At 50.0% G+C, this 26,169-nt stretch overlaps 3 protein-coding genes across 4 annotated transcripts; 2 read left to right on the top strand and 1 right to left on the bottom strand.

Annotated features, from left to right (window-relative positions):
• Positions 1-653: 653 nt before the first annotated feature.
• On the bottom strand, positions 654-17,029 carry DLST (dihydrolipoamide S-succinyltransferase). Of its 2 annotated transcripts, none has more exons than XM_042048426.1 (15): positions 16,912-17,029; positions 12,474-12,507; positions 11,122-11,170; positions 10,073-10,128; positions 9,638-9,712; positions 9,182-9,237; positions 8,372-8,483; positions 7,719-7,877; positions 7,352-7,437; positions 6,584-6,681; positions 4,592-4,722; positions 3,950-4,023; positions 3,016-3,099; positions 2,317-2,484; positions 654-1,851 (listed from the first exon to the last, which is right to left on the bottom strand). In XM_042048426.1, exons 1-15 carry the CDS (start codon positions 16,978-16,980, stop codon positions 1,717-1,719), a joined length of 1,386 nt encoding a protein of 461 aa, XP_041904360.1. In that variant the 5' UTR covers positions 16,981-17,029; the 3' UTR covers positions 654-1,716. The 2 variants fall into 2 exon arrangements, with proteins under 2 accessions (XP_041904360.1, XP_041904361.1); XM_042048427.1 differs by lacking the exon at positions 16,912-17,029 and adding an exon at positions 12,608-12,649.
• Positions 17,030-18,838: 1,809 nt separating this feature from the next.
• LOC121674225 (prospero homeobox protein 2-like) lies at positions 18,839-25,792 on the top strand. Its single transcript, XM_042048428.1, has 4 exons — positions 18,839-19,082; positions 23,212-23,323; positions 23,768-23,962; positions 24,063-25,792. The coding sequence occupies exons 1-4, from the start codon at positions 18,901-18,903 to the stop codon at positions 24,246-24,248; spliced, it is 675 nt and encodes a 224-aa protein (XP_041904362.1). The 5' UTR covers positions 18,839-18,900; the 3' UTR covers positions 24,249-25,792.
• Positions 21,022-23,286, top strand: LOC121674222 (prospero homeobox protein 2-like). The gene has a single exon (XM_042048425.1). It carries the CDS (start codon positions 21,043-21,045, stop codon positions 22,720-22,722), a length of 1,680 nt encoding a protein of 559 aa, XP_041904359.1. The 5' UTR covers positions 21,022-21,042; the 3' UTR covers positions 22,723-23,286.
• Positions 25,793-26,169: the final 377 nt, after the last annotated feature.

Here is a 26,169-nt window from a genome sequence, read left to right as displayed (position 1 = left end):
ACTGCTCTCCCTTTCATCCACATGGCAGCTGTGGGTGCAATCGTTTTCTATTAGAAAGGGCTGCCCTCTTCACCCATAGCTGGGAAGAGCAAACTATTCTCTGAAGTTGATGTCAGAGCCGGGAAAACCCTGCCATGATCCAGGAATGATTTTGTATTGTTCCAACAAGGGCAGCTCCTTGGGGAAATGCACAGCACCACAGACAGCTTCTGCTGTTCCTCATTCTTGCTTCCTTTCTCCCTCAGCCTTTTCCTCACTTGCATGAATTACAATTCTCCCCTGTTGCAGCAGTAAAAACTCCATCCAGCTCCATACCTGTACTTTATGAGCCTGTCCCAGGTCTCCCTCTTGGCCATCGTGCCCTTTAGCAAACACTGGGAATTCCTCACCCTCTGTAACGGTTCTGTTGCTAGACCAAGAAAAGGATGATTTCCAGCCCTAAAAAGCTCCTCTTTCCTGGGAAGAGCCAATTCTTTGGCAGAGAATTTGAGGACAGCTGTGTTCACAGGCAGAGAAGCCTCAATTTAGTACCACCAGTGATGGGCTCAGCTCCTACTGTCTCTTTTCTCTCACCACCACGTAACAGGCCTCCTGTAACTGCACACAGGATGCTGCTGATGCCAGAGTCCTGGCCCCCTCAAACACACCCCACCTTGCAGTCGTTGCACAGTTTTATTTCATTTAAAATCCGCTGTGTTAAATATTTTTGTTACAAGTTCTGTGTAGGGGGTAAGAGTAATAGACTCTGCAGGCACTAGCAACCCCCTCACCCCTCAATTCATGTGTGCGCTATCAGATTAAGAACTGCCCCCCTCCCCCCAAAACCAGCACCCGTGGGCTGGGATATACATTACAGTGAAAGGCCTGGCCCCCCCAGCTGTGTGTCCGCTGGGAGCAGGCCAAGCCCCCGCACGCAGGAAGCCAGCAGTCAGATCCACCGCCAGTGAGCTGTGAGTCAAGGAGAGTTGCTGGGGGCTGGTTCTCACCCCCATGTGAAAGGGTTGTCCCCAGGAAGTGCTACCTCCACAGAGGTCACGGGCTCTGCCCACCCTCACAGGAACATTCATGCCACAGTGACTGGGCTAGTGAAAGACAATCTCCAAGGGAAAGCAGGGGAGATGCCACCCCGTGTTACTGTCTGTGGAGGGAGTGTAACTAGGGCGCTGCCAGAAGCATGACACCTACCTCAAGCCCTGCTCTGACCAAAACTTTTCCTGCAAGTGGCCTCAGGGTCAGACCACCCTTGCAAGGCAGATGAGTGTGAAATATTTTCAAGCAAAACATGGACAGGACAGTAGCCTTTCCTCTCCTCTCCCTCCCAGAAACTTTAGTGCTAGGCAATAAAGCTGAACCCGCCATGGAGGGGCAGGGAAGGGTACCCTAGCACAGCAGCAGCACAGCAGCTTCCAGTGGTATAGGACAAGCTAGAGGTGAGTTTGGTGCTGAGAGGGAGAGGATGCCACACAGATGGCTCTGGAAAGGCAGTGCCATTCAGTGGTTGGCCCACTACATGGCAGCTCTTGTGAGATACTAAACCTTCATTAAACAAAATAGGAAAGGAGGTAGGAGCTATCCCCGTAATTCCCTCTGGGACAGCTCCAATCACAGCGGAGGGAGAAAGACTGGAATGACTCCTGCCAGTTCCTGAATGCCCTGCATTGTCCCTGCTGGTGCTGCAGCCCTGTCCTGGGTGGGTTGTGTGGGGGTGTGGCTGCCCTACAGGTCGAGCAGCAGCACGCGGGGATCCTCCACCGCTGCCTTGATCTTGCGCAGGAAGGTCACAGCCTCTCTGCCGTCGATGAGCCGGTGATCGTAGGTCAGTGCCACGTACATCATAGGCCGCACCTCGATCTGAGGAGGGACACGGGATTAGTGAGCTCAGCGCTCCTGCCTGCATGATCCCCTCCTCTCAATTCAGGGAAGATCTGGCTTTTTCCCGCCCTGAATCCATGGTTCAGGCCCTCCTGGATGTGTTCTGCCTGGCAAGGTTATCTACCCACCCACCCAGGCTGGGTCCATGCCACACACAAGATTAGGTCCCTTCCTGGAACTGTTCCTTATCACAAAGGCTACAACCTCCTCCTTCCCACACCTCAGCAGATTATAACCAGTTTGCCCCCACACAGATAGGACAAAGTCCCCTGCAACAGCTGAGGCAAGTATGAGGGCCAGGCAAAGGTGCCCTATAGCCATTAGTCTCTGCTCCTCCTTCACAGTAAAGCGTTTTAGAAGTGACACCAATCCCTTAGAAAAAGGTCCTCAATCTGCTGAGCCCTCTCCTTTGTTCAGTAAAACTCCCTGTGCAGGTCCACCTACCTTGCCTCCCACAGCCACAGGCCTGTCAAAGATGGCATGCATGCCTAAGATGGCAGACTGGGGTGGGTTAATGATAGGTGTTCCAAAGAGTGACCCAAAAACCCCACCGTTGCTGATTGTGAAAGTGCCACCATCCATGTCTTCAATGGCCAGTTCATTCTTCCGTGCCTAGAAGAAAAAGTGAGGTCTTAGAAAGCCACACAGATCACAGAGACCAAAGAACAAGGGTTTGGACATTCACTCTCTCTAGGAATAAATACTGTTTGCAAGAGTTTTGCTTATTGATTTGCTCAGCTGAAAATCAGCACAAATTGCTCGAAAATGCATCCTGTCTTTAGAGCTGAACATGTAGTGGCTTTGGGGAAGGATTCTCTTGCCTCGGCTTTCAACTCATGCTTTTGCAGGAGACAGACACAGGGACTTCTACACCAGGGCAGTTCAGCCTTGGCCTCTAAAGACAAAGGTGAAGACACACAACATCACTAATGCATAGACTGCAGTCTTCTGGAAAGGCAACAAGTAGAGCTGTCCTAGAAGGCAGAGGCACAGCCAGACATATAACTGGATCACTCCCCACAGCACAACTCAGTGTGTTAGAGGTCAGAGATGATGACACAGAGAGACCAAATCAATACATGCCGATCCAGCACTCCCAATTCTTTCCATTCCTCCCAACCCTCTTCAGAAAACTTTCCTTACCTTCTCCCCCAACTCGTAGATAGCACGCTCTATGTCAGCAAAGTTCATGTTTTCTACATTCCTAACCACAGGGACCACCAGACCCTGGGGAGAAGCAAAGTCCATGAATAGTAAATTCAGTGCAGTGACACACAGATAGCTGTCATGGGGCAGGAACCTGGACACAGCCCTGGAGAGTTCTTGCCTCCCCCTCAGCCCACAGCAGTGGTTGGCAGAGCTGCCTCACACCCTGGCAGCCTGACAGGAAACCTGACATGACACACATCAAGGGCTGACACCTTAAACTGAGTCATCATCTTTGCCTTTTTTAGCCTATATCATAAAATCAACCAGGTCTGTCTGCATCCAGCTCCACATTAACTCCTGGGTGACGCACTGGGATATTTCAGCTGGCACCTCTTTCTCTCACCTCTTTATGCTGGGCATCCCCTAGACTTTGGGAGCAGTGACAGAACTTCAGTCCTTGTCAAACCTCTGCCTCATAGCAGAACCTTCTAATCAAGATGGTTACTCACTAATTCAACATCTGTAACTCCATCCCACACTCTCCCTGGACAGAAAGATGTCTGTGGAACAGCACAGCGAAGTTAGCCAAAGGACAGGACGTTCAAAGCCTTTACTGCCTATGTCATGGATTTATGACAAAAGAGGGTTTCCCTAATTTGGCCCGACTGATTAACAACTGAGATCTATATTGACCCTGTTACCACATCTCTTATCAAGATGAATATAGTGGCAGAATATTCTCTGTCCTCCATCTTCTCTCAAAACCTATCTCAGCAGTCCATAATGTATCAGATGTCTCATTTATACAATAAGTCTTATCAGTTAATTTCTGCTGCACCAGAGCACAAAGCTGAGTTGGCTCAAAGTGTATGACCATCCCATACCAAAGGCTGCAGGAAGCACGGACAAAGCATCCAAGGGTACCTACCCGGGGAGTTGCTACAGCAACACTGATGTCCACATAGTCCCTGTACACAATCTCTTTGGTCGTGTCATCAATCACTAGAAAGAGAAAACCTTGTGTTACATATGCAGAACCTAGGATCGAGGGTTTGGCAGGCTACAAATCATAAAAACTTGCTCATGTCTAGCTTTAACTAACTCCAGAGAAGAAGGAGCCGTTGCTGTACCTGTGGGAGAAGCACCAGGACAGACAGAAAGGAAACAGTCCACACAGCTTAGTCCCCCACAGTTATTCTCCCCTTGGTTATTCTGCTCCTCTGGATTTCAGCAAGCACCTCTGACACCCCCAGGAACTGCACTGTGCCTACAGTCGTACACCACCTGTACACCAAACAGCAGGCTCTGCCCTCTGCAGGCTGCCTATGCATGACCCCAGCCCCACTCCTGGTCACCCTTTCCTAATAGAGTACCTCTTGGCAAGCTGTCCTCTACCTACGTAAGTGGCTTTAGCAAAATCAGCTGCAGCATGCAGGACTGTCCCCCTTTTTCCTGTGTATTTGTCTTGCTTCTCCAAGCTACTACCCCTGCCATGGACTTGGTCATTTACTTTCCCACATTCTGCCACATTCCCTAGACATGCAAGTCATCAGCAAGGGTCCCCACTCACCTGCATTCACAACAGGCTGGTCCTGCAGAGCAAAGGCTGCAGCTTTCACAAAAGCTGACATGAAACCTAGCTTCAGGTTGTGCTTTTTCAGGAAGGTATCCTTGTGTACAGTTCTCATCTCCCGGATGTTGCTGCAAAACACAGGGTAACACTGGCAAACAGGAGTCCAAGAAAACACTGTTCCCCCACTCTGTAACAGATTTGTAACAGCCCAAGGATACAAATCTGCTCCACCAAGTGGGCAACCTCCAGTCTGCTGAAAAACCCTTCACATATCATAGGTACTGAACATGGCTCTAAGGCTCCTGCCAAAGGATCAAACAGAAACTGGTCCTGGACCACGAATTCCACAGGACAGGGTAAACCTGCATGGCCCACACTGCCAGGCACAGAAGCAAGATGGGGCATGGCATATTTCCTGTTTAAGCCTGATGTTGCCACCTATCCTCTGGAGACACCAGGGCTCATATCAGCGTGGCACCACAGACAGCAAATACAGGTGTGGCTGGGCTGACATAAAAGGGTGAAAAACTGGGAAATACCAACAGCAGAAAACATGCAGGAAAGGAAATCAAAGTGATCAAAGGAAAATACCTCAATCACTCTGCAAGTTCAGCACCAGGCAGCACACCATCACCTCTGTACCCAACTCTCTGGCTGTGGGAGTTGAGTGAATATGAAAAGAATTTTCCCAGGTGCTACAGTACTGGGTGCCAGTCCACCCACAGTCCTTAAGCAGACACATCATGTTTCCCCACTGCTTCTATTAATCAAAATTGAGGCCATTTACAAAACATCAACCAACCTGTGGCTGCAAGCGCTGCCTATTCCAGGCTAACACCAGATGCTGTGGAATCGCATGGTTCATCCCTTCCCCCTTCAGAGACCTTGAGTCTTTGAAGAGACAGTTTCACCAAGGAGCAGGGTTTTCCATGGTTTAGAGTGTTTGTTTTCCTGTGCCTAACCTTGTTTAGGGTTAGGATTACCGCCCAAAGACATTAGTGCCTCCCAAGACACAAGGACCGCAGCAATGAGGAGGCAGCTTGCTATGGAACTGGCTCATTATAGCCTCCTCCTTTCAGACACTGACCCCCATGGGAAGCAGGAGGCCCCAGCACAGGTCTTCACGAATCAACTTCACAGTAATCAATCCAAACCACATTAACAGATGCAATGAGAGCCCCAGGCTGGCGTAAAGCGACACCTCAGTGAGCCTCTGAGAGGAGATAAAGCTGCAGCACTTCCCTCCAATCAAGACTATTTTGCCAGACTTACTGTTCTGAGACCCAAATATTTACATGTTTTGTCTTAAGGAGTAGCATAGGATTTCACAAGGCAATTTGATTTGGGCACAATTTCCCCTTAATGCACTGTAACATAAGCTGCCCGCCCTCCAAAGACATTAGTGTGCTCAGTCCACGCAAGCGCTTGAGTCAGGAGCCCCCCACCTGCTTGAGGGGATGGGGAAGGGTGCTACTCTGTCTCTGGAAAGCTGTACCATCTGACAGCAAAGGCCTCACACCTATGCAATGCTCACCTGAAAGGCTGATGAGCCCTGGCCAACTCACTGGAAGTTAAATACCTCCAAAAGCAGTAACCTGGTGGAGTGGCAGAAAGCAGATGCTACATCTTGCTGTCTTCTAACAGCCACTATATGCAAGTGATACTAACCCCTCCTGGTCTTCTGCTCAACATTTACCAGTCTTCCACCAAAAAGCCCACAGAAAAGGAACCAGAGACTACCCCTATTACAAGCAGCAGATGACTCCCAAGGAATGACGGGCCATTAGGAAGCTATGCATCCCCTCATACCACAACACCAACATGGTCCTGAAGAAGCTGCACAGACTGTGGTACACACCTAAGAAAGAGGTCCTAAAAGACAAGTTGCCAATCTCTCCAAAGAGAACCTGCAAGGTTTTGACTGCTGTTTAAAGGTGACTGTCTTCACCTGTTTCTACTCATACAGGGAAAAAGAGGTTTGCTCCTCACCTCATATCAATCTCATTGAAAGTAGTCAGCATGGCACAAGTATTCTGAGCCTCTTTCAGTCGCTGAGCAATACGCTGACGCATCCTATTCATTTTCACCTGCAAATTAAAAACGTATAAGCAGAAGCTGCCTCAAGCTCATCCAAGGGCAAAATGCACAAGAAACTCAAAAGGCCCTTCTCTTGCCATCTGACTGACTACTAACAGATGCCTAGGGCCAAGGTTTTCACTCCAGGTAAGGAGCATGATGGGCTGAGGAGTTTATTTCACTGCTCAGCTCAACACGCACTTGAAAAGCAGTGCTGAAATGCATCACAGCATAGCTACTTCTGACCTCTACATTCCTCAAGACCTCCAAGCATGCATAGCTTTCCATGTGGCTAACATGAGAAGAGCAAGACTGCTAAAAAAGCAGGTTGCTCAACCATGCTCTCTTAAGAATGCACACGGCAGCTTCAGCAGCCTCAACCCTTTGCTAAGGGCTTGTGGACAGACCAAGTGGATCACACTGAGTCCTTCTGTCCTCAGTCAGCAGAGCTCAAGACAAGACTTTTGCCTGGAAAATCCTGTGCCAGATTGGTCCAAGCTCTTCCTCTACACCACTCATTAGTGGTTCCCTCATGTAGAGAATTTTCCCATCTGTCACAGCTCTGCTGAGCTGGGTGTGCACAGGTAGATATGGACACATCCGGAAAACTCAAGGCTTACGCCAGAACAGATTATCACCTAGCCAAAGAAGTGCTGGCAAGGCCCTGTTCCCACAGCTTACCCTATGCTCTGATCTGGCACCTTTGGTGGGCACTGCCTCCCCAGGAGGGGCTGCCGCTGGGGCTGCAGCCGGCTTCACAGCAGACACTGAGGGTGAAAAACACATCAGTCAAAAACGGAAGCCAGGTAGAAAAAGCCCTGAGGTAGAAAGCACATTTGAGCTTCTTGCTTAAGCAACACAGTGTGGCAACAGCCTTGAATTAGGCTGGGAACGTTCCAGGCATAGCTGAGCAATCCAGTCTAGAGCATGCAGGGCAATACTGCGGGAGGCCTTCACCACAAATGCCTCTATTTGCTGTCTTTAATTTTACACACTCTCCCCCAAAGAAGAGAGGCTCGAGAACAGGAACAAATGGCTGTTGCCTCACCTGGTTTACTGTCGATGGGCTGAGTTGACACAGGCGGCACTGGTGGCATTGTAGTGGGAATTGCTGCTGCAGCGGGGGGGGGAGGAGCAGGTGCAGCTACAGGTTCAGGGGCTGCAGGAGGAGGAGGGGCTGCTGCTGGTTTAGCCTTGGCAGGAGCAGCTGAAAGAAAAGGAAGAACCATGGTAAGGGCACCAGCTTCCACTGGCAGAGATCTGTGAATCCAACCAACCTAACAAAAGTAAACCCTCAGGCAGAGTGCCTTTATGTGTTCAGCACTACTGAGCTGACTGAAGTCACCACGAGAGAAAGTCATTGCGAAAGTGTTCTACTCATTGACACCCTTGACCTCACTTGAGCAGAAGACTGGATGCTACAGAGATGTGGGCACAGAACGGAGTTAGGGGAATTCTCAACTAGTTACAGCTAAGAGCTCAATCTCCTCCAGAGGGAACAAAAGAGAAGATCCCCCTCAGAAGGACTAAAATTATACTTTTCTAATGGACAACAGAATAGGAGTATTTTCTTCCAGTTACAGAAGCAGATGGAGGAATTATTTAACCTCTCTCAGGATCCCTCTAAATGCTTTGCTTTCATCTGCAGAAAAAACTGGTGGAAACACAAAGGCCTATGCAAGTTACACATGCCTGACTTACCTCCAGTTTTCCTGAGTTTGAATAGAGGTGTCCCCCCTTCCACTTTGCCACCATCGGGTACCAGAAGGGCTTCAATCACACCAGCTGCTGGGGCTGGAACTTGCACTGATGTCTGAAAAAAAAGAACATCAGTGAAATTTTCCCAAACACTGGTTGGAGAACAAGTGCCCAAGAGAAGATGCCAATATGTGCAGACACACATTGTATTTGGCACAGACAGCAGCTATGTCTCACACTATTTGCACCAGCTTTCACACCCTCCACTGGGATTTTGTGCCAATAGTTAGAAGTTTTAGGAGATGCTGGCAGCGGAACATATAGCCTGATCTCCAGGGTACAGTCAAGGGTACTGACCCACTGCCAGCATCTTCCTGACAGCAAGGCTGAAAACAGAACTTGGCAGAGAATTCAGCAAGAGCTTCAAGGCTTAAGAGTACTTTAAGGGGTGGATAAACTTAAAGCCTAAATTTAAAACAATTTGAAGACAACCTATGGCTTGCAGATTTCTCCTTTGTTTAAATGCAAATAGGTTTCAAAACTTAGAGCACTCAGATTGGAAGGAGAAGTAGAATTACAACTCCAACAAACATCAACACCAGTGATGATTAATCAAATGGATGAGTAAGGGTTATCAAGAATTCTCACTTAAGGCACAGCAAGTTTTCATACTAGATGAGAAAAGCTTTTCTCCATGAAGAGAGCAGGAGACACAGTCAGGGCCCTGCAGGCTCTAGTAGCTCTTAGCAGGAGAGAAGCCATACAGGGTACCTGCTACAGAACTAGAAAAAGTTTTGGTCCAGAAACTCCTACCTTGTCTGTTTCAATCTCACACACCACTTCATCTTCTGCCACTGTGTCTCCAACAGCTGAATAACAGATATGAAGACCACTGTGAGGAGGCAGGTGTGCTCTGGCCTCCCCTCTTTACCCACAGCAGCTTCCCACACTAACCCATAACTTTATCACCCCAGTTCTCCACAACTTCTCCACAAAGAAAAGACTAGCTCAAACAATCTACTGCACAGTTAAGAGTCTGATTCCAGCTTAGGTATCTTCCTTCATCCAACATCACAATCACCCCTGACAGAGAGGTGATGAGGCAGTAACTGCAATCCTTACCCCTTAGGAGAGCTGCAATTAAATGCCTCATTTGTCACAGACTGCAAGGCACAGAGCAGGATGTCAGCCAGTGAACTGTAATGCACCCCCAAGGTGTCCAACACAGCAGTAAGTGATAAGAATTTCAGGGAAGAGGCAATTGCTTACCTTTCTCCCACCTGACATCTCCTTCTGTGACTGACTCTGCAAAGGCTGGTGTGTTCACCGTAACCACGTCATCCCCTGTGAGAGAGACAAACAGACTTGACTGCATTTAGAGCTAAAAATTTCTTCATTGCTTCATTCTTGTTATCACAACGCTGCTAAAGGGGGTAGGCCATCAGACATCAATTGCTATCCGTCTCCTTGCTTCAACACTGATCAACATTTAAACACCAGAGAAATTCACATTTGACTGAAAGCCACATTGTGACACGAATGCCAGACAAAATCTTTAGGGCCCTGGGGATATAAACCCTGAGTCACCCATGCAGGCAGGACAGCAGTGAGCCTTGACCAAGGACAGAAGGTAGCTTGGGCTGTTGGCAGGACAGCAAGAGGTAGCAAAAGAAGCATCACACTAATTCCTGACTTTTTACTTACTATGGACCGCAGTGGTTCTGAAGTAGCGGACAGTGAAGACACTGGAGCTATTTACTCTGCAGAAAGAGAGAAAAGTATGAACACAGAAGAACATTCCTCTGCAGGCTGCCAGCACCAAGCTCTGATGTGAAAGGCTGCTTGGCTGTTCTGATGTATTTGTTCCAAAGGACTCCTACTTACTGTTCAAGCTGCAACAACCCAGTAAGAAAGGAAACATTACATCCTACCATCACTAGTGCTCTCAGAAATTTAGTGAGAACTGACATGTATGGAATTTTAATTTAGACAGGCAACCCAAGAGAACCTTCATGGTTTAAATACTAATTAAAGGGTGACCTGACCAGCCCACATAATGTCCAAGACTAGTGCAGTAACCATTTTTTTACCTCCAGATTAGGACTGTCATCTCTACAGGAGTTGTTAGATTGCCCAAAAAAAAATTAGAAAAGCATCATAAATTGCCTACGGCAACGCATCCAAAACCCACCTATTTCCCTCCACCATGTTTCTTCACAGGGAGCTAGCAATCCCAAGCATTCCAAAGGATGATTTTTGTATCTACTGACATCACATTTGGAAAACCGAAACAAACGTGCTTTAGCATTTCCTCTAGCACAGGCTACTTTGTACAAACAGACCGGTATTTCAGGCTTTTATGCATGTACTCTTATGGTTATTTCCCCAAACATATTTTATAAGATCATCTCAGTAATGCAAACCCCGAACAACAGCTCTGTGAACGACCCCACTTCTCCTGACAGAAAACCTACCAGGATACCATCATAGAGCAAACAACACCTCTGGTCAGATAATCAAAGAGTAGAGATCCATTTATCGCTAGTTTCCTCATTCTCCTCCCTTCCCTGCCTCAGTTTCTGGTTGCAGACAAAGCTTGTTTTCTAGATTTTGTTAGGGCTAGCTCCACGCTCTTACGATGTGCACAAGGATTTCATGACAGCCAACCACGTTCTGTTTCTCAGACCTCAAATCTTATAATGGCTAGAGGAGCCCCAGTCTCCCCACATGACAGTTTTCCTGGGGATACTTACACAAGCTTCCTGCTGTTTGTGTAAGCCAGTCCTTGGCTCCCAGACACCCCTGTGAATGAGAAAGGAGTTACCCACAGGAATACTATCCAGCTGTCCAGCCCTCAAGTATCCCCATCAGATAAAAGAAGGCAGAGGACACCACTGCCCACCCTGAAAGAAGTTTGGGACCAAGTGGGGAATACATCCATGCAGAGACACCTGAGTGCCATCAAACCTGCCCAGAGCTTGCCAAGAACAGTGGTCTTGTCTTCATCTAGATTTACAGGGATGGGAAAAACAGTTATAGCTTGACAACAAAGCTAATAACTTTGAAAAGGGTAAACAAAGCAGCAGCTACCCCATTCAGAGCAAAACCAGAAAAGAGCTATGAGGAACCACCTCCAGGACTGCTGAGTTACTCACACCCATACAAAGGGTAGGAGCAAGGTATCAGCCCTGTAAGGGGCATCCGCAGGAAGCCTCACAGTCGCAGAGACAGCTAAGGAGGAAAAAAAGACTGAAAAGAGGGTGTAGGGCAGAGTAATGAGCCACCATCACCCCTCTTCTCTGCCCATTCCCTGTCCAGAGAAATTGTTTTCCAAAACTCGCAACAGGGAAATACTTGCACAGCTTCCCAGTTTCACATACCCCACTGTCCCCTTCCCACACTGCTCATATGCCCTGACACTGCAATTTTTATTACGAACTGAACTCCTTTGTCTCTTACAGGGTACTGAGCAGTTTTCCAGACTGATCTTAAAGAGAGTCAGCGTAGTAACTGGATAAAATAATTATCTCAGTTACACAATGGCAGAGGGAAGAACCATTTCCCCACTTGATTTTTTAAAAAAGCAATACAATTTCTACACCATCCCCTACTAAAGAGTTTATATTGGAACTCTAGAAACCAAGAGATAAGCAGATTTAACTGGTTTCTCAAAGAGGAATCAGAAGTGAGTGAAATAATGCTATATAAACACAGTACAGCTAGGAAAAACAGAGCTCTAAGGAAAAACAGTTTAAACACTGAAGTGCAGTTCACAGGCACACTAGATTTGACATGTTACCTAATATTCACCCATCATTTTCAAAAGAGTTTATTAGAGAGCTAGGGCTCTGCAACAGCATGTGCTTCAAGCACTGCAATGCTTGAAATACATTGTGCTGCTGCTGTGAAATCTTCACCAGAGCCAAATGGATCAAGCAGCATGTACATCAGGCAAGCGAGGCACTCCCATGGAAACTTAGCTCATTGCATTGTTCTTCACAACATGACTGACAGAAGTAAACCCCAATCAGACCTATTACAAACCTCCATCATCAGCTCTGTTCTTTCTAGGTTGTCTAAAATGAAATAAAAGTGTAAGACTCACCAGACAAAGGGCATCTTGCCAGAGTACAGTTCCCCTGTCAGAGAGAAGAGGATGTATCAGTATTGCAAGAAGACAAATCCATCCTAGAAGGACTTTGGTTCTTCCCTGAGATCTGAATCAGACACAGGACCCACCATTTCCATGCTCCAGTCTGCAGGCATGGCACTTCCCCACTGTGTGCTAAAGCAGGAGAGCACCTATGTCCTTCTCTTTCCTTTGTCTCCTCCCAGGGTGCTTTACGATGCAGTGATGTTAAATTTGATGCTTTTGTTTTTCAGTTCTGGCTCCAGCAGTTTTGACCTTCTCATGCACACTTTCCTCTTTAAGAAGGAATAAGATTTCCAATAAAATTTGCTATGAATGAGAAGGTGAAGGGTAGCTACCGGATATGATGAAAAAACATCCCATGATGTTTACTCCTACGGTCATGAATGCAGCATCTAGAGTTTTTAAAATTTTTTTCTAAAGCTATGGGGCCTTTGAACTCCAGAAGGCCAGAGTTCCTCTCAATGGCAAAATTTCTACTGCTGTCAGTAAGCCAGGAATTCCACATTCTTCGATGTTTCACTTCACGCTTGTGTAATCATTGACTGCACTCCTAGCTCAGCATAACAGTGCTCAAAAAGCAGAAGACATTTCAAGATATTCCAATTACTTCCCCTACTGTTACTACATATTTCTCTCACATCAAACCTGCAGGACAGAAGACGCTAAGAACTCTTTAAAAGTAGTAGGAAAATAGCACTGTAACCACGACTGGCTTAGAACAACAGCAGCTCAAGAGCTCAAAGCACCCTTATCCAGCAGCTAATGTGAAAGTTAAGATTTCCTTCACACCATCAGCATGTGAAGTTTGTATACAAGCCCTGATTTCAGCTTCAGCAAAGCAAGCAGGATGGGATATAACTGACATTAAATATCAAAATAATTTGAGGAGCTGTGTGGCAAGACAACACAGATACCAAGGACCGACAATATATTTAAGCTTGGCACACCTCCTACAGGACTGAGTGCTGTAGCATACAAAACCACGTTCAATGAACACTTTGTATCAAAACTACTAACAGGCCTGGAATCAAGCCCTTGGTGGTTTAATTATCCAAGTATAAATGGATTTGGCTTCTTGGATAACAACATAGAGTCAACTCAATGACCATGGGACAATTCAACAGGGTTATGATTAACTGTGCCAGGGATGCAGGCAGCCAGTCTGACTTACTGCTAAGCTCCAGTACAACACCATGCAGCTACCCTGCTTGCCAGTTCACTGCAGGGACCAACGATCCTGAACCAACAGTCCTGCAAAACCAGCTTCAGGCAGGGCCTGCTGGAACCCCTGCCCCAAGTCTGGCTGGGTAAGGGGAAGCAGGAAGTACTGTGCAGACTTTGTAGAGTCATCTTGAATGCTACAATGCCTAATCTTGGTGCACCACTGGCCCCTGCTAATTCAGATCTGGTTTGTGAAGAGCCAGTTCTAAGCCAGGATCAGTAAGACAAACGCCAGCTTAACTCCACTGGGTCAGCTGTCTAGAGCACCACAATCCTCAGCACTCTGTATTGATCATATTTTTCTCACCTTCTGTAGTGTCCCAGATAACATGGGGTCAATCACAAATAGAGTATCAAGTGACTTGAGTTCCCCTCTACCCATTAATGTTTTTTCCCTGGTGCTTTATTAAAAAAGTGGTTAAAGGCTTTCCTAGCATGCCAGACAATAAATTATTAAGAAAGGAACAGCCTCAGACTGAAGCAAAACCAGACAATTTTATTTGCCCAGGACCAGTTTACCGTGGAGTTAAAACAAACAAACAAAAAGTTCAGAAGGCCTGTCCTAAAATAAATCACTGTGAGAAAACACATCTGCAGCTCTCTTCCATCAGTGGTGGCAAGTCTGTGTTCTACAACTGCAGCAAATTAAGGGAAAAATTGCTATCACTCTACTCTTCATCTTTTAGGTTAAGAAATTAGGGAAAGAGCTTAAAGTGAGGAGGAAGCCACTGATAAAAGATATTGAGATATTCTGCAGAACTGCTGTGTGTCTCTCCCTTAACCACAGTACCTCAGAGACAGACATGCAGCTTCAGGAGACACATGACAGGGCTACTTCCTGTTCCATTTTTTCCCTGAAGGAATCATTCTGACTGCACCCGTTTCTGGAGCACCGGGCTAAATCTGCCCTCTGCCTTGCATTGGGACTTTTTCAGCAAGAATGGAAGTATTTTGGTTTTGCTACCTGGCATTAGCACTTTGGGCCACTTTAAAAAGTGGGGAAAGAAATCTTGGTCTAATTAGCCAGTGACTCATGTACCAAGTGATTAATTTTTCCCTCTCGTTTCACGTGACTTCTCAGAATCGTTTTTCTAACTGTTATTACGTCAAAGTGACCCTGGCACACACCGCCCCAGGCCACACCTTTCAAGGAGCCATCACCTTCCAGCAGGCCACTACGCACTGAAATAAATGATGGACTACATTAACTAAGGAACAGCCTGTATACCAGCAGTGAGGGACCAGTTCAGGTACGGAATCTGATGAACTTGACAGTGCAGCTCGTTTCAACAGAGGCAAACCAGAAGGCCAGTGCTGTGCAGCTCCAACAACAGGCAAAGCAGCAAATGGTTCTCCAGCCATAGCTTCTTCAAAGCAAAGCAGCTGCTGCTTCGACAAGGATGAGCACAAACCACTGCTACACACAAAAACCCCACTGCGTGGCTTTCATGGATATCAACACAATTATATATAGCATGGGAGGGCAGATGCCAAGATGGGATGGAGATAACAATGCCGAGTGGTGAAGGATACTGTTACTAAGACAACAGGATGAAAACTCCTTCAGCATGAGGGGAGGATCGAACAGAGAGGACAAAAGTTCTTTACGAACTCCTCCCCAGATAAACAGAAGGATTTGATTCTCAAAGCATTGCATGCAGCTCCTGACCAAACCAATCTTTCCCAGACTAGCTCTTCTCTGGACTTCTTCATGTCATCCTTAAGTGTCTGTCTGCCCTTGCCTTGAGTCTTACGTGCTACAGGCTTTTGATGCACATTCATGGTTTCTCCTTGATGTATGAATTCAGGACCTTTTCTTCTTTTATAGGCAGTCAAACCTTCCTCACCCTCATTGACTCCACTCTTCTCCCATTCAATCCTCCACTTCTGAATTTTGTACATGTCTACTGTTCCCACTTCTGCCATCAGAGGTTTGCCAAGTTCTGAAATTTCTTTCTGTCTCTCCAAAAAGCATGTAGTACACCACAATCAAAACTTACTTCCCATATTGCTGCTCAAATGGAAATCAAACTACTACTACAACTTTTCCAGTACATCTAACAGGTTAACTAGCATTCAACCTAAAACCTCCTATTTTCAGACTAGTTTTGTAAAAGGTCTGAATACTCCATCTGACTTCTCCCTGGTCTGTACAATTACACAGCACCACTAAGAGCTGACAAAGTGTAAATATTGCTAAAATGCCATTTTAATAAGCTTGTTTAAACTGCATTATAATCAATTTGTCTCTACAGATATGTATAGCACACTGTAACTATACAGTTACTTGTAAGTTGTTCATAATGCAGTTTTACATGTATACACACATATTTATAAACACAAACCTGTCACTACCTTACAATCAGTTGTCAACACTTGCTTGCCTACATTTACAGATGTCTAAAATCAAGTCTCATGTTCTAAGGCTCCAGCTGGTCACTGGAAGAGAACTGATCTTTCTCATCCTGTCGGTATGCACATATATGTGTGTGCACATGAAGCTGTGCATGTTTGCTATTTAAATGGAAGATGTGTCCAGCAGTCACTGAACGACAGGACCCAGCTGGCCAAGGGCAGCCCCAGGGTTAAGTAGCTATTGGGCTCTGTCAGCCCACGCTGCAGCCAGCAGAGGTTACCGCCGTTTGCAGCGGTTCAATGACTGCCCTGAAAAGCGAGCACAGAATTCAAACAACAAACCAGATACCGGTTTGCTGCCGTTCCCGCACCGGGCGCACCCCGGCCGTGGGGGTCTCTGCCAGCGCAGCCGGTGGCTGCCAACAGCGAGGGGCCCAAACGCTACAGCCACTGACAGGCGGGGACAGCGGAGCCCGAGAGCGGCGGCGCTCGGAAGCCCTTGCCGCCGCTCAGCGCTGCCCGGTGCCGCTGCGCCGCCGCCCTTCCCGCCGGGCCTGGCCGGGCCGGGCCGGGCGGCAGCGGGGCAGCGGCACCCGCTGGGAAGGGGCAGCGCCGCGCTCACCGCGGCCCCTGCTGAGGGGCAGCCTCGCCGCCCCTCCCCGTGCCCGGCTCTGCCGTGTCCCCGGGGCGGCGGTGCCGAGCGCCAGGCAGCAGGGGACGCGTCCCGGTGCCCTTGGCGCCGCCGACCTCGCCCGCCCAGCCGCCGCTCTCCCTCGCTGCCCCGCTCCCCGCGGCCGGTGCCCGCGGGCCGTACCTGTCGGAGGGCGCGCAGCGAGCGGCCCAGCGCGCGGCCGAGGCAGCGGGACCGCCACAGCGGCACCATCGCGGCGGCGGCGGCGGCGGGAGGGGCCGCAGGGCGGACACCGGAACCAGGCCCAGCGCGAGCCGGAAGCGCGCGGGGCCGGACCAACCTCCTCAGAACGGGGGGAGCAGCCGGGGGCGGGACCATCGCCAGCGGGGGGCGGGCCTGTGGGGCAGGGCAGGCCGGGGACGCGGGGCTACTAGTAATATTCCTGTGTAGTACCGTACATGTAATAATACATGTGTGATCACATCCTACATAATATAATATGTCATATGTTATATTACATATTTTTATGTATGGGTTACACACATATAAAATATCTGTGTGTTACATATATTTATATAAACACATGCATCTGTATATATAGATGTTATTATACGTAATAATATATGTATATGTGTAATAAATAACCCAATGTATTACAAAGAGTGCCGTTTCATGACGCTCGTCTTTGAAGCAGCCCCAGGTTGCTGCAGGGCAGCTGTACCCATGGTTTTCCTGCTTGCCTTGGCAAACCGTGCGGCTGAGCTCGTGTGGAATGACATTGCCGCAAGCATCACCCAGTGGGATGTTGCATGGTTAGAAATGGGCAATGAGGTCATCTCACCATGGCAAACAGGAAAATGAGTCCATAAGTAAGCCCTGTTCCTCAGATGTGCTCTGTATATTGAAAATATTTGAGAATTCCCCAGCTAGCTTCTGTTTTCCGCCTGCTTCCAGGCGGGGAACCACAGGTGGAAGAAAACCCAAGGAACCTATTTACAGACTCTCAGAATCAGCCTGGGATAGTTATAAAACGCTGTCTGGCAGCCAGGCATCTTTCAAGGAGCCTGGGTTACGCACATGTGCTTAATTTAGCCACAGCTTAATAATACATGAACGGTAAACTGCAAGCTGCAAAATATGAGATCATTTTCAAAGGAAAGAGGTTGAATAAAAATCAACAGGGGATAGTCTCTGAGGTTTTGAGGATGAGCTGACTGCTCTAATAAAAGGTAACTGAGCCAGAAAGGCTCTGCCAGGGATTTCTCTGTGATCTGTCTTTCGAAGGCTAATGTCCTTGAACAGTGTTGACCACCTGGTGTCATCTACTTTTAACCACAGCCTCCTGCCTACACAATGAATACACTAAACATTGCCATGCTCAGTAGGCATGTGGAAGCAAAGCAGATGAAGCCCCAGGCGTGGCAAGCATGGCTAGACTTTGCCCACCTATCTACAGCTCCTGTGTGAGGAGAAGTGTCTGACAACCACATGTGCTGCTGGGGCAGGCAGGTTTGTCCTGGGGCTGGGGCCAGGATGTGCTCAGCTGGGAGTGATGCCAGCTCTGCTGGTGCTGTCTCCAAAGCACCCTGCAACGAGCAAGAGACTCTGTGTTGCTGCTTTTCCCGTGTTGTCCCATTTCTTGGCCATGTCCTATGCTGCAGACCTCCAGGCCAGCCAAAATGCCTTCGTGCCCCCATGGATGCTGGAAACGCCTGGGCACTTTCCATGGAAGATGGGTAGCTGGTGGGATCTGGGCCACCTCCTTCCTTGGCTGTGGCACTGCTTGTCAGCTTGGTGTATTTCCATCGTCTCACCAACAGTTCACCACCCTGGGTCCTGAATTGGGCTTCCAGGCCAAATTCCAGGGGAAAATTGCTCTTCTGGGCCTCTGCCCACTTGGGCAGCCAGCAACTCGGCACCTGACAGCCCTTGTCTGTCTGGCTCCAGGGGCTGTAAGTGTGGGAGACGGCAGGGAAGGTGGCTGGACGCCGGGGTTGGACCTGACCTCCTGGATGTCCATCTGCATATTCAGAAGTCGTTCCCAGCTGGTTGGCTGCCTCCGGCCTCCCTACTCCCTCTTTAAAGGCCCTGAGCGCAGCGGGAGGACGCGCTGGCGCTGCCTCCGCGGCAACCCGCGCTCCCCGGCCCCGGGAGCTGCCACAGAACAGAGGGATGCGGCAGCTGGGGAAGGCTCTGGGGGGAATTGCCGTCTGGAGGGACGGCACGCTGCTCCGTGCACGGCTGCCCCACCGAGGAGCACCCGAGGAGCCCATGTGGGGTGGCTTCGGTTTTGGAGAAGGCACACTGCCCTGCTCTTCTGAACATCTTCATTTCGTTCCTGTCTCTTTCTTAAGGTAAGAGGAGTCTCGGCTGCTTTTTAGTGTTCTGGAAGGTGACACTAATGAAAGCTGGCAGTAAGAGTAGGAACCAAAGCACGCACCTGTTAACTTTGTGCGGAAAGGGCTGCATCAGCAGGAGGGGTTTGCTTAGGGCAGCACCTCCTGGTCCTGCGATGCCGGGGACGCTGCGAGGGGGAGCCAAGGCCACCCACAGCGAGCTGCCACGGCCTGGGACCGCAGGGTCTGCTCCCTCCCTCCAAATCTCCAGAAGAAAGATGGTGGTGCTAGAAACCTTAAGCAAGTGGAGGTCGCCTTGCCAGCTCCGAGTTGATCTGCTTACAAAGGGTGTATCATCCAGGTTCTGGGGGGCTGGGAAGCCTCAGCACAGGGGGCAGGTAAGCTCCCGACCTTGCTGTTGAGCACAGCAGGTGAGAGAAATTGTGAGCAAGTGTCAAAGAAGGTGCTTCTGTAAAAAAAATGAGTGAGGTTACAGGACCACGCCATTGCGGAAAGGATTAAGGGTGGATGGAATCTATGAGTGCAGTGTGTTTGCTGTGTGACTTTGTTGGATGCAGATGGCAGGCTAAGAGGCAGCTCCAGGCAATGGGGAAGCTTGTAACACAAGGGCAAGGTGTGGTGTTGAGAGCTGCCGGCACCCCAGCCTTGTGCTGGCTGTGGATAAACTGAGCAGTTTGAAAGACCCTACAGCAGGCTGTTAGGAAAATGAAACCCTAGTGGTCAGGCAGGGTGAGGAGACAACCCAGGAGATCAACAAGTGGTGTCAGATAACCCAGAAAATGCTTGGTTTGTCAAGACTATAGCTCTGCAAAAGGCAGAGCTCTCCCAAACACCTGCCTAGAATTCAGGGGTGTTTCAAGAAAGGCAACCTGGCAAAAACCACTGAGAAGAAACCCATTTTCTACACTGCCTGGAGGATTTGGCGTGGAGCAGTTACAGGGACAGGAGACTGATGGTGTTGAAAATGATAAGGTATTTCTGAGAACAGCAAAAGAATCCCAGACTTTCAAGGTGCCTGGAAAAGACAAGAGCTGAACTAATTTAGTGGTGCAAAGCTACTGCTAATTAATGTGGGTAAGGAAGAAGCAACCCACAGGGCCGGTTACTGTGGAATTGCCCAGGATACAATGTTTTACACCTTCTTTTGCAAAGCTGTCCAAGCGAGGAATGAGTGGAGGGGGTGGGTCCCCGCTTGGAGTCAGCATGACAATTTTAAGCCTCGGGCTGCTGGCTCAGTATTTTTTCTCTTCCCTGATAATCCCCATCCTCATTTCTTTTATTCAGAGTTTGCCAAGCACTTAGGAACCCCGTGTTGTGTTAGCCTGAACATCTCAGTGTGTCCTGCTTGCAGCAGGTCACACTGCCCTTTTACCCTCTCTGTGCCCTTCCACCAGCCTGCTTGTGCTGGCCCCGCCCCCAAGTGCTGCCACCCATCCCTGTGCCCTGGGGACTCTGCTGGTGGGTGCTGGGGCTGGCAGAAGCTGTCAGCACCCATGGCCTACCCATCTGTGTGCCGTGAATACCTTCACCAGGAATGCAGCTGCTGTTCTGTGCTCTGCCAACACCCAGGAGCACCCAAATCCACCCCTTTGCCCAGGTGTATGTGGCAGAGGGCTCTGCCTGGTGCTCCCTGCCCTTGTACCTGAGTCCACAAGCCCAGAGAGCAGTTTCCCCAAATGCCTCTGGTGCAGATGCAGCTGGTGGTTTGGGAAGTTTGTGCTGCCAGGCACATCTGGGGCCCAAAGTAGTTGAAATGTACTCTGGGCACGATGAATGTCTGGCTGCTAGGTGGGAGCTGTGGCAGTGCCCAGGGCATTGCTGCTGTTGTGTGACACCTGACAGTCTACTTACAGGTTTTGCAGTGCCTGGAGGTTTCTGCCTGGGTCACTCCCTTGTGAAATAGTTTTTGCAGGGGAGCAGGGATGCCATGGAAATCTGGGAGGAAAACTCTCTGGCCATGTGCTTGGAAAACTGCTGTATGAGGTCCTGTTTCTTGCTCTTTCTCCAGTTCCACACTGCTAGCAGGCTGAAACATCAAACATCAGGGAAGCCTCCCAGTCTGTCCAGGCAGGAAGAAGATACGATGGACAGCAGGACTGGCTTTGAGCAGGACAGAGACTGTGCCACTTCAGGGCATGGCGAGGGGCTGAAACTGGAGCCCTGTTTCCAGACTGACTCTCTCTTGCCTTCCTCCAATGCATCCCTGATACCACAGTTCCTCAGCCACACAGTGATTGGCAGGAACCTGGATCCCACCATCCTTTTCCCTTCCTCTCAGGCAGTGGCCCTGCCTCATGACTACAAATGCGGTGCATGTCCTGGAGAAGAAGTGCAAGCCCCAGCTTTCCCCAGGACCTGTGCCCCAGGTCCCGTGCCCTGTGCTGGTGATGGGGACCAGCTCTCCAACCAGCACCCACGGGACCAGCTCTCCAACCAGCACCCACGGGACCAGCTCTCCGACCAGCATGTACGAGCCAAGCGGGCCAGGGTGGAGAGCATCATCCAGGGCATGAGCCTCCCACCAACCCCGCAGGCATTTGACACGAACCTGGAGGCAGCTCTTAGGCATGAGAGGGAAAGGGGTGCTGAGATGCCCCAGGAGAGCAAGAGGAAGCCAAGGGTGCCCCAGCAGGGTGTGGGGGCAGTTGGACGAGTGGCTCCCACAGGGGGCAGCTCCCATGCCAAGGGCTGCCAGCAGCTGAAAGAGCAGCTCTGCTTTTTAGAGCAGCAGCTGAGGTGGCTTCAGGAGAAGTTCTACCAGGTCTGTGACTCTGAGGATGCTGCCCAAACCCAGGAAGATACTGAGAAAGTGCAGCCACTGCCTGGAAAGCCTAAAGACAGACTGAACAAGGACAGTGCCACTGCCACCAGCAACCCACACAAAGCACCTCTCAGGGGGAGCGTCCTGGAGGTGCATGGGCTGGAGGAGGCTGAGGACAGAGGTGACACAGGTGGCCTGCCCTCGGCAGTGAGCGTCCTCTCACAGGCACTGAAGCACGAGCTGGCTGTGGTGACATCCCAGGTAGTGGATTCTGTCCTGAAGACTGTCTGGCCGAAGGCAGACAGCCACAGCCAGAAGCAGCACCACAGCCTTCTGATGCTGGGGCCAGATGCCAGGAGAGAGTATTCTGCTGGTGGGAAATGCAGAAAACCACTTGCTAAGCCATCTCCCATGAATGCACCAGGCTCGCTGGGGTCACCCCAGGCTGGGGTCCTGACAGGTGCTTTGGGGAAGAGCCTGGGCTCTTATGCTGGCTCCTTCAGTTCAAGGGGGGTCAGAAAATCCTCTCGGATACCCACTGTGGGTTATTCACTGGGCTCAGCCACCCCTGTCCAGGACAGCCAGCTGCTGAGCCAGCTGTTGGGATATGGCCAGCACAGCCTCTGGGGCAGTGACTCTCGTGAGAGCCCATCTCTGGAGAGGGGCTGTCCAGAGCCCCTCAACTTGCACTGGGGAACTGTTAAACTGAGGTCATCGACTGTGAGACAGCAGCAGCACCATCCCCTGCCCCTGAGCCCTGCCAACAGGGAGAGCCTGGCACTACAGCCAGCTGGCAGAGATGGCTGCAGTGAGCTACCAGCTGCAAATGACGGAGTGCCCTTTGCCTCAACCCATATATCCTTTGGGGGCAGCTAGAGGTCCCTGGGGAATGTGCTCCCCTTGTCCTCTGGGGCCACAGCTTGCCGGTCTCTGCAAGGCCAAGGCCCCTGCTGCTCTGTAGGGTGTTAAAAAAATGTATGGGCAGGAAAGGAGTCCTAAGCCATGGAGGGGCACTGCCACTCCTCAGGGTTGGTTAGATGCTGAACCGTAGTTGTGGGTATAGGTCAGGAGCTACCAAGCCTGTTCTTGGGCCATACTGGGGGTCCTGTCACCCTAAACCATGAACAGCTGTCTCATGGAAATTCCAGTCCTCATGAGACTGTGAAGTGCTGTGGAGAGCGTTAGCTTCCTCAGAGATTCTGAAGGGAAAAACCAGTAGCTGTCCAGTCAAGGATGAACCTCCTCTGCCCTACTGACAGGCCATGAGGGGCTATTGTGGGCACTGGGCATGTGTGTGTTAGGGCTGGTGCTCAGGGACATGCCAAGCTCAGGATTTGCTATGTGTAGGCTTTCCTTGACCCCAAGGCAGATGCAGGAGGCGCTGACTCCCGGGCACCTGAAGAAGGCCAAGCTGATGTTTTTCTTCACCCGCTACCCCAGCTCCACTCTGCTGAAGACCTACTTCCTCGATGTGCAGGTAAAACAGCAGCAGCCAGAGCTGGGGCTGGGCAGGGCTCCCATGTGGTGTGGCACCTAGCCTGCCGCCCTGGGGAACCATGAGGAAAGGGCTGCTCTTGTGTCCCCCTGCCTTGCTGGCAGGAGATGGGGGACAGCACCCATTTCAGCATGGGCTGCCCAGGAGCAGGTGCACAGGCAGACCTTGGTTGTCACGTCTTCACTCTGTGCAATCAAGGTATTCAGATTAAATGTGCCTCCCCATTGCAGGGTGGCTGGGATCCGAATCTCGGTGTGGAGAGCACCTCGGACACCCTGATGTTGTTGCCCCAGCTGGTGCTTTTGCAGCCTTGGGCCAGGGCTGGGTTTGGGCCAGTCCAGCAGAGCATGGCTGGGTTTGCAGGGGCTCGTGGGTAGGGAGGATCCAAGCTGGCATAACACCATCCTCTGGCTCTCCCCCTGCCAGTTCAGCCGCTGCATCACCTCCCAGCTCATCAAGTGGTTCAGCAACTTCCGTGAGTTTTACTACATCCAGGTGGAGAAATTTGCCCGGCAGGCCCTGCTGGAGGGTGTTGTGGATGCTTGCACTCTCCAGGTCTCCCGGGACTCTGAGCTCTTCCGTGCCCTCAACATGCACTATAACAAGGGGAATGACTTTGAGGTGAGGATGGGATCTGGATGAAGGGGGTGGTGGCATTTGCTGGGGTAAGGAGGCAGCAGCGACATGCTCGTGTCATTGGCTGATTCCTGTCTTGCTGCAGGTGCCGGGGCGGTTCCTGGAGGTGGCCAGCCTGACACTGCAGGAGTTCTTCAGCGCTGTCAGGGCAGGCAAGGATGCCGACCCCTCCTGGAAGAAACCCATTTACAAAATCATTTCCAAACTGGACAGTGACATCCCAGAAGGGTTCAAAGCTGCTGGCTGCTCCCAGGAACTGCTCCACAGCTGAGTCTCTGTGAAAGCAGCCCTGGGTCATGTGTGCAGCCACCATGTGCTAAGCACCTCAGGGGCACTCTCTACAGCACTTGTTAGTTGGGGTGTTCTCTCTCTGAGGGCCATGCACTCTCTGTAAGACAGCTCCTTGGGTGAGGCCTATCACTTGACTTATGTGCTGGGATTTTATGCTGTGTAGTTTTTTCTGCTGCTCAGAACTGGTGGGGACCCTCAGAAGGGAGGGACAGAGATGAAGCCATCAGGTTGGAGCCTGAGAAGTTGCCCATCCCCAGCTCTCCCCATGACCCTGGCTGAGCTGCCTTCATTCTCTCTTCCAGAGGGTCACAAACCAGGGCAAACAGCCTTGCTATTTATGAAACAGGAAGAGGTCCTAGTAGTGGGCAAAGTTTCCTTGGCACAGCAGAGTAGCGAATGTGCCCAGTCCAAAAGCATGACTCAGTTTCTGTCCAGATACAACACACCAGTGTCCAAAGAAAACAGCTGGTGAATCACAGCATTTCAAGCACCCCGTGGGGATAGTTGTTCCTGTCCTGGGATATGTAAAAACTGTGTTTGTTGTAGCCAGCAAGAATACCACTCTCCTCTGCCTCCCCTGTGCTGTTAGACAAGATCCTCCATGCAGCTGTGTGCTGTGGCCAAGCAGGTGTGTGCTCCCCAGCAGTGTTATCTGGGATGCTGGAGGAGAGCAGCGTGCACAGCCAGCACTGCTTGGCACTCCAAACAGCCTCCGTCAGCCCATCACCTGGGAGGACAGCTCCACGTTAAACATCCACCATGTCCCCTCATACCATCTTCTTGCTGGCAAAACTGCCCCAAGCATCTCTGTTCTGCATCCCTGGTGAAAGAGGAGCACGTTATTTGGGATTCATGAGTCCCTGTGGGTTTAACACAAGCTGGGGAAGAGCTGGGCCCTGATCTCTACTGCCCCATTGCTGTAAGGATTGTAAACTCAAGGAGGTTTCTTCACCCCCTGACCAAGACTCAGTGGCTGCTTTTCTAGCTGATGGAGCATGGTGAAGTGTTTTGTGTTAAGGGCTCTCTAATCCTGACAGAGGTGGCAGTGGAGAGGAAAAGGCTGGGAAGAGGAGAGAGTCCTGACAGAGGCATGGCAGGAGGGCACTGGGAGGGCAGTGACGAGCAACAACATACCCATGCAAAACCCTCTGGAGAAGAAGACTGGGAGAAGGCCAAGATGATTTTGAATGTGCTGTAAGATGTCAGTTGGTACTAGAGTGCAGCAAGTGACTCCTGAGAGGAAAATCACAGTTCCAGCATCAGATGAGTGCATGGAGTGATCCACAGGCAATGCATCTGCAGGAGTTAAGGAAGCGTGTGGTAACATCAGGACACAATGGGGAGCTCTGAAATAGGGGCAGTTTGACAGTGGTTCCCCCCATCACGAGTGTGGCCACCCAGATTTTCTGCTCTGTTTGTATGTTTCTTTCTCCAAGTTTGTATATTTTACAACCCCAACACCAAATTTACTTGACTCCTCTTTAAATAAACACATTGCTTAAGTTACCCCTTTACATCCCTATAGATCTATTTGATAACCTCTGTTCTAAAGAGTTATCCTAGGAATTTCTTGCTTTTTGTTGGGAAAAATAACACTGCAGCAAAAGGGCAGTCCTTCTGCCAGCATCTCTGTGGGGCCAAGCGGGCCCCACTAGCCAACATCAGTTCCTTTAAACCCACCCCCTCACCTCAACGCCTCAAGGTTAGTCTGAAGTGCAACTTGTGAGGATCAGGAAGAGGGGGGCTGGAGGCAGACAGAGACATATCCCAAAGCTTACGGGTGCTGGATTCAAATGTACAACACTGGATAAATGCTGCTGGTGGTACCATGAAAGTGCCATTCCTGCAGGCAATAACAACCTCAGAACTTAAGTAATGCTTTGGGTAGGCAAAACCAAAGC

The sequence above is a fragment of the Corvus kubaryi genome, unplaced genomic scaffold (assembly GCF_017639235.1).
Source record: "Corvus kubaryi isolate FWS band 111438036 unplaced genomic scaffold, C.kubaryi_AGA036_p1.0 66, whole genome shotgun sequence".
Taxonomy (NCBI): domain Eukaryota; kingdom Metazoa; phylum Chordata; class Aves; order Passeriformes; family Corvidae; genus Corvus; species Corvus kubaryi.
The sequence above is the reverse complement of the archived record's forward strand: the minus strand, read 5'-3'. Positions and strand labels throughout refer to the sequence as shown.